This window comes from Chelmon rostratus, chromosome 19, assembly GCF_017976325.1.
Source record: "Chelmon rostratus isolate fCheRos1 chromosome 19, fCheRos1.pri, whole genome shotgun sequence".
In the NCBI taxonomy this organism is placed as follows: domain Eukaryota; kingdom Metazoa; phylum Chordata; class Actinopteri; order Chaetodontiformes; family Chaetodontidae; genus Chelmon; species Chelmon rostratus.
In genome coordinates, this window is record NC_055676.1 from 11,936,862 (window position 1) to 11,948,063 (window position 11,202).

Genomic DNA, 11,202 nt, shown 5'->3' on the forward strand with positions numbered 1-11,202 from the left:
CCAGATCCAGGAAATGAAATCATCTAGGAAACGTGTGAGTGTGTGTGTGTGTGTGTTTGCAAGGGGGAGGTGCCAATAAATGCAGAGGGTGGATCCTAATTTGGTTTTCCCTGCGTTTCATTTGAAAGACGCCAAAACAATGCAGCAGCAAGTGATGAGTGTGTGGAAATCCAAAAGACGTTTAATAATCCATATTTCTGGCGTGTGTGAATTCAGCTCTGGATCCTACTGACAACAAGTTTTTATTTCTCCGTTTTCCCTCCTATGAGTTTAAGCCAAAGCTTAAACACCAGTGAGGCTGCATCATCATCACTGCTCTATGCCAATATCAATATCAAAAGATGACTCTGATACCATACGAGGTGTGAACGATCACTGTGAGGTGAAATGTGGGGCAGATGCTCCATAAACGAGCTGTTCACCTGCACAGGAGCACAGCAGGAAAACAGTGATACGCTGCACACATGAAGCCTGCAATCATTTCCTGTGAGAGACAAAAAAACACACTCATGCATAATCAGCGTGAGCACTGATATCACACAGTAAGGAAGGGTGTGTGTGTGTGTGTGTGTGTGTGAGAAAGAGAGAGAGAGAGAGAGAACAAATTCCTCTCAGCTCTCTCTTGATAAAGGTTCAGCACTTGTGGGAGAAGAACTGTCACAACCAAAGCGAGAACAAGAGGGAGAAACAGCCTGTGTGCACTGTACTACCACAAGTACTAAACCTTTATGTACCTGTTACTGAGTACATTTACTTAAGTACATTTTTGGGGTACTTTCAATTTAATGCTACTTCATACTTCCACCCCACTACTAAATATTGTACTTTGGCTCACTACATTTATTTCACAGTTTTAGATACTTTGCTGTCAACTGTCAATACAAAATATAATAAAGTGATAAATTCTGATATGTTGTCATAGGTTAAGATACCTGACAGTTTTTACAGTGGCTGAAGTTAACATTAATGATGCTGACACATGAATGCAATACTATTTATAATCCAATGGTGTATATTGAGGTGAAAGGAGCCTAATGAGTACTTTAAATATATTTTGATGCTAATGCTTATTTGATTTCACTTATATTAAGATTTTAAATGCAGGACTTTTACCTGTAACAGTATTTCCACTTGATGGTTTTGCTACTTTTATTGCTCTTTCCATTAGAACTACACAGGTGTGTGTGTTAGTGTGTGTGAGCACGTGTTGGAGATCATGTGTGTATTAGTATTACAAATATCACATTTTGACTGTGTTTATGATTTAGTTTGACCTGATTTTAACATTCCCTGCGCTATGAAAAGAGCAAACAAGATTGGCTTTCTTTAAGGGACAACGCAGCAGTTTAACCTTCCGGTCGATGAGCTGCTGTCTCCGTGGGAAGAACAGAGCTGGATCCTTGTTTTGTCAGATAAAACAGTTTAACTTGTTTGCATCATTTTGCCACTTCACCGCCCTTCACACACACAGGCGCACACACAGATCGACCTGCAGGTCTGTTGCAGAGGTGATTCACTGCCATCCAGTGGACAGCAGCTGCAGCACAAAAGGAAAACAGTGAAGGATCAAGTTGTTACTTCAAGCTTCTGGTGACTTCTAGCACCTTTAGTTCTGCTTTTATTTGCACAGGTTTTACATGATCTGTCCCCAAGATGTCTGCCTCCACCTCATTCAAGTGTTATCTTGGATAATCCACAGGTGTCACGGTTAACAGCTCGTACTGGAACATCAAAAAAACACTCCACTAACACAATGTAAAATGAGAAAGTGATCATGGCATCTGATGCCATGAATGCAGGCACAATTACTTAAAGTTACTGGACTTCAATGAAAACAATGACAACAAATCATATGAATTATTTATTGAAACAGAAGTTGCACGAACAACAAATAAATAAACTTACTTCTTAAAAACCATTACACAAACCTGAGATTAAAAGTGCGTCTGCACCACTGCATGTATATACAGCACTCGTATATACAGTAACCCTGAATCTGTTTGCTTTGAGCCCTGAAATCTCAACATGCATGCATCATTTATACGTTTAAGTGTTACATGGTGTAGCAATTCATGTCCACTAGGTGGACCAATACAATATTTTTTTGAAAAGGAGGCACATCATGGCTGCAGCAAAGCCTTTTAACAAGCACAGGTGCAAACAGTCAGCTTTGTCAGTGAGAACTGTCCATGGTTCAGGTAGCATCTTCATGTGCTCTTCTTCCTCTGAAACATCAGCTGTCTTCAGCACTGCAAGACAGAGAAATGTTAACAAACTCTTTAACAGGATTCAGTGCAGACGGAGTACAGCTCAAATACTGCATCAGAATGATAATGACCTCAGTTTCTGCTCATCCTGATTGTATTGTTGGTGACAGTGAGCTCCGATGAAGCAAAGTCCGCCGAGTTTTGAGACGCTGCCTCGTGAGGCATCTGAAAGAGTTCACGAGAGAGGTGAAGAACGGCTGTGAGGGTAAACTACGACAGGAAAAAGATTCATTTTCTGCACAGGTTTGTGTGGGAGGCGGACGACTGACCAGGACTGGGGGAGCCATGAAGAGGTAATTGAAGGGGTAGTGCAGCAGGTTGATGCAGGTGGACGAGTAGAGATCTGCATAACGCATCAGCTGGCTGGCAAACAGCGTCTGCCTGGCGCCGCTGCGCAGGAGGCTGCCCATCTGCCCGTAAGACATGTCCATTCTGTAGGTCAGCACCTGCAAAAAAAAGCAGCAACCACATCAGCAAAACAACCAGGAAAAACACCTGAGACACAACCGCTCAGCTTAGCAGATGTGTCGCTTTTGGTTTCTGGTGCAATAATTCATTTTCAAACTTACATTATTATTATTCTTATCCAGGTCTTGAAAAGAAAACCAAAGAATCCTGCACTCGAACTCACTCTAAAGTAATAATAATGATATAACACAATGTTTGTGATCTAATACTAAAGTGGGTTTTTGATCCTCCACACTTGACACTAAAACTATTTGGTAACACATTATATTAACGTACCTATAGTCACCATTAACTAGTTGCTTATGAGCATGCATGTTACTATATTTTATTGGTCATTATAAAGCTCTTATTAATGCCTTATTCTGCATGATCATATTCTACAAAAAACAGGCCATTAACTAATAGTTTTCCCTCAATAACCTCATAATTAGTTCTTATTGATAGTAAGTAGTAATCTAACCCTCAGAATAAGCCATTAATTGTCAAGACCCGTGCCTTGCACGCCAGTTTTTGTTTAGTGTTCTCTTGTTGATCTTTTGCCTCATTCAGTTTGTAAGTGTTCATTGTAGTGTTTTCTTAGTTCATCTTCGTTTCTCTGTTCAAGTCTGTGTTATCCCTAATGTCTTTATTGTCATGCCACGTTTTATGTAAGAGTTTTTGTATTGTCTTAGTCTCAACCCTTGCCCCATCGTGTTTGTGTTTTTGTTAAGTTTCCCATTGTGTGTTGTCTTTGCCTGGTTTTTGTTACTTGCTGTTTTATTTTGAAGGTTCATGTTATGTCTCTTTGTCTTGCTTTACTTCCTGTGTTTTCCCTCCCGTGTGATTGTCTGATGTGTTTCACCTGTGTGCCATTAGTGTTTCCTCTTTGTGTATATAAGTCCGTGTCTTCCCCCCTGTCCTTGTCGGGTCGTTGTTTGTGATACCTTGCTGTCTACGCTCCTCGCGATAGTCAAAGTCTGTGTTATTGTCATAATTCTAGCCATAGTCCCTTAGTGAGTGTTTGTCATGTTTCATGTAAGTGTTTCTTGTTGCATTGCCTTTGTTCATATCCGTGTTTCTGTTCAGGTCTGAGTTGTTCCTTGTTTCGTCTTTGTCTTTTATTGTCCACAGTTCTGGTTAGTTTATCGCCTTGTTCTTGTCTTTGTTCATGTCTTGTTTTATGTAGGATCCCTGTCCTAAGTGTTGTCTGCGTTTCCCTTGATAGTTTAAGTTCCATGCCATGTTCCGTTCATGAGTGTTTGTAAAGTTTATAATTTAGTTTTCTGCCTAGCCGATTTGTTCTCCTCGTTAAGGGCGATTTTCTGTTTGATTACTTTTGTTATTTAGATTCTTGTTCTTCCGTTTGCTGGTAGTGAATTTTGAGTTGTTAGATTTTCATATCTAGTTCTTTCAGTTGTTCAGTTCCGTCTCATAGCCCTTTGTGTTTTCCTCCTTCGGGAGCGTTTTTGGTTTTCTAGTTTTGTAGCCGTAGTGCTTTAGTTTTGCCATGTTTCATGTATGTGTTTCTTGCCTTGTCTTAGTCGTGCCATGTTTTATGTTAACACCAGTTGCTAGTCTCGTCTATCTTAACTTGTCTCGTTCCAAGTTAGTTCTTGTCCCTGTTTCATCCATGCCCCGTTGTGTCTTGTGTGTGTGTTCCTATTGCTCAGTTTTTCCCTGTGTTGCCTTGTATGTATAGCCCTTGTCCCTAGTGTGTGTGTGTTAGTTTCCTTAGTTGTGGTTTTTCGTTGTGTCTCAATAAATTTGAATCTTGCGCATCCCTTGGTTTGTCTGTGTTCATGTCCTGAGTGAGTTTTCCTTTTATTGTATTGTCCATAGTCTTACCATGTTGTGTTAGTGAGTTTCTTGTGTTGCCTTAGTCTTGTGTCTGCATCTGGGTTCTATCCCTCACAGTTCCCTGTAAATCCCCCCTTCCTGACATTAGTTCTGTATAATGACTAGTAAAGAGCTAACTTGTATGCAGACTCATAGGCAACTAGTTAATGGTGAATATGTGTATCTTAATATGATGTGTTACTGTCTTCATGGTGAACTTTACATATTTAGCATCATACTAAGAGCCTCCTTGTCGGACACAGATGCACCATAACATTCATGCATTGTTAATTATCTCATTCATTGCTGTGACCAAAGTTGTCTGATTAAAGGGAGTGAGGCAGACTTTGAATGGACTGCCTCACCTTCATCTAAGTGAAGTTTTGATGTGCTTGAATATTTCTGATGACTGTGAAGCTGAGGGTTAAACTCCTGGGGAGTGTCACATCTGAGGAAGGTAAAATAGAATCAACCCTTTGTGTGTAACGACCTGTGTTTTAGTGGGTGGAGCTCACCTTCATTCTCATCTGGATGGTGCTGATGTCGGGACCCTCTGGACTGCCGCTGTCCAGATGCCTTCAGATGACCGACACAAAACCATTAGCTACCTCAGCGTTTCATGTAACTGCACCGTAGTTCTTGCACAAAGTGAACAATAAAATGCTGCTGACATGGCAACAATGGCACTAAAATGCCATAAAAGTTAAATCAGGAGGTGCAAAACATCAGCAGAGTTAAACTTAATTGTTAATCATGAACATGACACACATGAGTTTTCCTCAACAATCTGTATTCTTACAAGCACTGCAGAAGATAATAATTTACTAAATAATATAACACTGAAAGTATACTTGATACAGATATAAATAATGCCTTCAGTAATGATATAATGTTAAAAATTATTTGGCCATTCAGTCTTACAATATAAATGATAAATCATATATCATATATTCATATAAACTTTCTAAACATTCAAATATGCAACAAGTCCAGATGGACACAAACTCACTTGTAACGCTCAGCTAAGAAGACATCGAGACGTTTCAGCTCCTCAAACAGGCCTGCAAAAATACATAAGTCATCAAGACTTTGAAAAGCAACAAAACGATCATAATGCAGCAAACCACTGACTTGTTCTTACTTCTCTTCTCCTCCCACACTTGCAGCTCCTTGGTGAGCTCTGGCACGACCAGAAAAGTCTTCCAGCCCTGACGCTTCTTAGATTTGAGGATGTCGCCAAAGATGTGGTCGCCGACGTAGAGGATGTCCTTACCTTTGACATCCAGCAGATCACAGACGATGTCTGAAGAGCCTGCAACCAGACATTTATTTAAAATATTACATTTGATAACACGGGACTCAATTATAACAGTCACGCCACAAGCACACATGAAAACACACACGAAGCAAAGAAAGGCCATAATAATTCTAATTTTATAAGAAACTGTATATGTACTTGTGAAATTTAATGACTGAAAACTTAAAGTGAACCACTGAATTTATAGCATTGAAATATTTTACTTAAAAAAAATCATTATGTGATTTTGCATTTGAAAAAACAAAAGTATTGGGATTCATTTGGTAATTTTTGGATGTAGTCATAAATAGATCAAATTTCTATTTCATTTGATAAATTCAGACAGTAAAATTCACAGTGAAACATTTAAAGTCAAACATCTGGACTGATGACCATCAGGTTACAATCTGATCGAAGAATTTAAATTAATTAAAAATCTTATAGAAACACAACATTTTTATATCTGAATTTGTGAAACTGAAAACAAAAAGATTTTTTTTCAAATCCCATCACTTCACAAGCATAATAAAAAATAATACACTTAATTTAAAAAGCACTTTTCAAAATAATCTAATAAAGGAAAAACAAAATAAAAACAAATCTGCACAGTAATCAAACAAAATCCAGGAAATGAAAGTGCAGCGAATAGAATAAAATAAAATACCTATAAATACAGTAAAAAACATTTCAACCCTATTAATTCTATTATGAATTCTGAATTTCACAATTAGGTATTTAGTTGCTTATGAAATTCAAAAAACATTTATTTATCTCTCCTTGTGAAGAGTGAGAATTTGTTTTGGGTTCTAATTATATTTCCTGATCAATAATATTAATTTACAGCATCAAATCTTCACCCAAATTACAACCAAACTCTAATAATAAACCTGTAGGAGTCAAATCCTACTTGCTGCACCATTATCTGAGCAGAATCCCACTGACTTTCTGTCCAGGAAACGACATATCCAGCGACCAAAACAGGACAAAACTTGACATATAAATAATCATCTAGTGTGCAAACTCTCCAAAGCAGAATCCTTTTCAACTTGGCTTCATAGTGGTAAAAGTATCGAAAAGTCACCTCTTCTGCACCTCAAAATCATAGTTCTGCTCTTAATATTAAGTGACAATTTCTTAAAACTCTCACCTCCGGAGTAAACGGTTCCATGCTGGAGGTCGCCCGTGTAAGTCCCGATCCGAAGCTTTCCTGTGTCCTGTGTCCAAAGCACAACACACCACTGAGACCTGCTGCTGCTCGACATCAACATGCAAATCCTCTGAGACTTTTTCGTACCGTGTCCACTTGTCTCAGCACGGTCCCCTCTGCAAAGAACAGTGGCTTCCTGGTGTCCACGACGACCAGGTCGAAGAAGGAGCGCCAGGAATTTTTCGGCTGGAATGAAGAGCGACGTTAAAATTTCACTGATTCCATTAAATGGACGTTTTGTGGAATATTCAAACCACCAGACTGTCTTACCTTAACATTACTTTCAAGCAGGTATTTCATAATGGCCTGAATGGAGGAGGAGAAAAGACAGTTTTTATATACTTTGCTGTTAAGAGTGTTTAGTCGTGGTACACTACATGTTGAGAAGGTCACCTCAGTGTAGCTGTAGTCACTGTTGGTGGCGAGGAAGACTTTGGCCACCTCTTTAACCCGGGTCAAGAGTATAGGGAGATTCGGCTGCAAAGAACACAATTGCTTAACATTTATTTTTAACATTATTGTGCACAAAGTTGTCAGCTCACTCACATCTTTAACAACGTATTTCTCCAGGTTCTTGATGGTTCGATCTTTCAGGATTCCCTGCACAGCACACAGAGACAGCGTCACGGTTACTGTACAACAGAGGGTGAAGCACAATTTCCCCCGAGCCAACAGTGGGACACAATCCTGCATCTTTTAATCAATAATTCACCGTGTCGTGGATGAAGTCCATTGCATCTCGAACGTCCTGGAACATGCTCCTGTAGGACATGAACAAGTCGCCGTGCTGGTAGCCTTTCAGGTGGCTGGAAGACGTTTAACAGGAGAGAAAGAGGTGAAGTTTGACAAATCCTTCACTGGTTGATTTCTAATAGTTCAGGGCTGAGAGGTAAGAAACCAGCAGGGCGGGGGATGGGGGGATGGGGGATGTCGACTCACTTTGTGTATCTGGTGCATCTGGTGAAGAAGTCCACAAGGCAGCTGTAGAGATACGTCTCTGCAGGGCGCATGGAGGCACAGGTCAGTTAACATGTTCAAGTTGCTGATGTCATATATAAACAGGGAATATGAACAAATCTGTCATATTTAAAACATTCAATGACCCGGAAGGTGAATTCTACACCTGAAAGATTGAAGAGAGTGTTGAGAATGTAGAAGCGGTCGGTGTCGTCTCTTTGGATGAACTTGTTGGGGTAGTAGTTGTCAATGTCTCGCCTGTGGGGCACAAACATCACAGAGGTCAACATCACACAGGCAGCCCGCTGACTGAAAGGCTGCAAACGAACGTGCATGAACTGACGTGTCAGGGCCGCAGAAAGACGCCTCGGCGCCATCTCGTGACTCAAAAACAAAACACATTACTGAGTTTTTCTGCCAGAGAGCGAGTGAAGCCGCACTGAGCCAGCTCATCTCTGCTGACCGTCACGCTGCGCTCTTTGTTAGCTGTGTGTGTTCCCCTTCTCACTGAATAGCTAAGCAGCAGTTTAACTAAACTGCCTTTGGGTTTTTTTTCCAGTCAGTCACAGAAAAAATGCTGTAAAAATACAGAAGAAATTTTACTGTATGATCAAATCAAAACTTCAAAAAAGTCAAAATTAAATGATGTAAAGAATGTAAAAGCAGCAACACTATAAAAAAATGCAAGTAAAAGTCTTAAACAATCTGACTGTAAAAGTGGCTGGTGTAGACAGTTTTCACAGGAGAAGTTATAATTGTTGTATACTGTACATTAAGAAACACTTTAAAATGTTCTTACAGCTGCATACTCCTACATTAAGGTGTGTTATAAACCATTAATTAAATGTAATGTATGTAATTAAATACATACTTCCAACTATTAAAGTCATTGTAATTGTTTTTTTTATATATATGTATATCTTTGTTTCCTGTTTTGTATGAGTGCTACTCCATCCGTCCACTCTGAAAATGTTTATGGTGTTCAGGTTCGCATCTCAACTCACTTCTAACCTTTCTTTTTGTTTCTTCTAACTTTCCAGGACGTCTTTTATCGATGCAACATGATTGTATTCTCATCTTTGACTGCGCACCTGTCTCTAACCCCTCTTCCCTGTGTCTGCCTGACCACACCTGAGCCGCAGAGTTCACAGGTAGAGATGTCCATCATTAAAAATTCAGCAGAGAACGTGAAAGCGTTGTTGCGCTGTATCCGACTTTACCCTTTGAGGAAGTGGAAGCCGTGACTGCAGACTAAAATATTCCCATTGGAATCCACCTTCAGGAGGTTCCCGTAAGTGGTGTCGATCACTAAACCGCTGGGAGTGGGAAAAAAAGAAGAGAATTAATTTGTCTAAAAAAAAATGGCTCATTTTAAAGGGGTTTATCCTTAAATTCTGAAATAAAATAAGCAGTTATCTTTATGGAAAAGTCATGCATCATTGATTACATGATCAGTGCAACATAATAACTTAGATCCCAAATGAAGCTCCAGAGGCAAGAGACAAAGACAATAAAAATCCAGAGGTAATAAACCTGTAAAAAGTGTCTTTGTGCTTGAATTTTGTCTCCTGTTTCTGCAGCACATTCGATAAATGAGCTGCTTTATTGTTGCATGAATCCTCAGTCAGATTTCAGACTAACCGTGTGGGGAAGCTGGGGTCATATGTGTAGCGCAGAAGCTCGTGAGGGTATCCAACAGACACCATCCTGTCTCTTATCAGCTCAAAGCCCAGGCTCTCGTAGTCAGGAGACTTATACACTGCAAACACACACAGCACTAAAAACGTGAAAATCTCAAAGTCTGATGCACGCAGGTCCGTCAGTTTGTGCCTTTACATACTTGCCATCGTGTAGTCCATGTCAAAGCCGTAGCACTTGATGTTTTCCAGTGTTAGGCTTCTGTTGACGAACACCCTGCAATCAAACACAACGAGACAGCTGAGGTCTGCAGACACAATCAGGTACTTCCTCATTTACTTATACGAATCAAGTCTGCCCACAAGTTGTCTTAATGCAGGCCTGAGGGGCTTTTTTAAAACTCTTTTACCCTGTTGGTTTCTTTCATTACTTTTTTAAAACTTTTTTTTAAACAAGTCAGAAGCTTCATCTACGTTTCGACCTCAATGATGTAGTTTTAGCTCTCAACCCGACTCACAAGTCCCTGCAGCAGAGGTGGAGCCGGGTGGAGTGTAGAGATGTTATCATCACCCTGTGGTGCAATATAACTAAGTACATTTACTCAAATACGTCAAGGTACTTGACCTTAGTGTTTCCATTTTATGCAGCCTAATACCTCCACTCCACTACACCTGAGCCAAATATTAGACTTTTTACTCCACTACATTTGTCTGACTGCTTTTAGTTACTAGTTACTTTTCAGATTACAATTTTGTATGTCCTTCTCATACAGTGAAAACCATGTATCTCCAAATTTGATGGCTCTGAATTTGAATGTTTCTGATAAACTGAAGGATTGAGTCCCTGCATGGACCTTAAGATAAACAAACTATTTAACACCCCTCTTGGATTAGCAGCAAAATGCATCGTCACAAAGCTGAAAACAGCCTGTTTTTCTTGTAGTGGAGTATTTTAACAGTGTGGTAGTACTACTTTGACTTCTGTAAATGATCTAAATACTTCTGCTATCGCTGTCACTACCTTCAACTACCTCCACCACTGTTTCAAAGCACGCTGCTGTACGTGTAACTGTACGTGGTTTCCTGAGTTTCAGACGCTCCTCTTTATCAGCGCCGCCCTGACAGAGGAGCAGAGGCCTATCTGCGGCGCCTCCAGCCCGGATGGCCGTGCAGGCTCAGCCCTCCCTGACGCTCCACACTCACAGGCCTGCTGTAAATAATTTACCTGCAGGCCGTTTTGTGAGCTGCTGAGCATGGAGGATCTTTCTCCTGAGAGATCGATACAGTGTTTCTGATGCACGAGCACTTACTGCACAGGTGGTGCTGCAACTGGTTTCAGAATCTGCTGATTAAAATATTTAAGTGGTGCAAAGCTTCAGAGGACAGAGGCAGGTAATCAAACACAACAAATATCTTAAACTGCGGCAGCCTCATGATTAAATAACTTCAGATGTATGTTTGTGCATTTCTGGATCAAATGGACTCACTTTTGTTCAAAGCCTCTCTTCACTCTGGGCTCAGAGGAGATGCTGGGGTCTGTGTCCGTTGCGTCCA

At 40.2% G+C, this 11,202-nt stretch overlaps 1 protein-coding gene across 1 annotated transcript; it reads right to left on the bottom strand.

Moving 5' to 3' along the window:
* Positions 1 to 1,854: 1,854 nt before the first annotated feature.
* nt5c2l1 (5'-nucleotidase, cytosolic II, like 1) lies at positions 1,855 to 11,182 on the bottom strand. Its single transcript, XM_041959821.1, has 18 exons — positions 11,136 to 11,182; positions 9,856 to 9,925; positions 9,653 to 9,770; positions 9,232 to 9,327; positions 8,178 to 8,269; positions 7,994 to 8,051; positions 7,767 to 7,860; positions 7,601 to 7,654; positions 7,448 to 7,531; positions 7,325 to 7,360; positions 7,142 to 7,240; positions 6,995 to 7,061; positions 5,692 to 5,862; positions 5,560 to 5,611; positions 5,066 to 5,126; positions 2,537 to 2,713; positions 2,339 to 2,432; positions 1,855 to 2,249 (listed from the first exon to the last, which is right to left on the bottom strand). Exons 3-17 carry the CDS (start codon positions 9,715 to 9,717, stop codon positions 2,340 to 2,342), a joined length of 1,299 nt encoding a protein of 432 aa, XP_041815755.1. The 5' UTR covers positions 9,718 to 9,770; positions 9,856 to 9,925; positions 11,136 to 11,182; the 3' UTR covers positions 1,855 to 2,249; position 2,339.
* Between the last annotated feature and the right edge of the window lie 20 nt (positions 11,183 to 11,202).

Bases quoted from the DNA above. Each gene is read 5' to 3' on its own strand.
- nt5c2l1 (XM_041959821.1), bottom strand. From the start codon at position 9,717: ATGGTGTCTGTTGGATACCCTCACGAGCTTCTGCGCTACACATATGAC. The intron at 7,655-7,766 runs GTGAATTATTGA...TGTGCTGTGCAG, and splicing joins TGGACTTCATCCACGACACG to GGAATCCTGAAAGATCGAAC. The intron at 2,714-5,065 runs GTGAGCTCCACC...TTTTTTTTGCAG, and splicing joins CCATCCAGATGAGAATGAAG to GTGCTGACCTACAGAATGGA.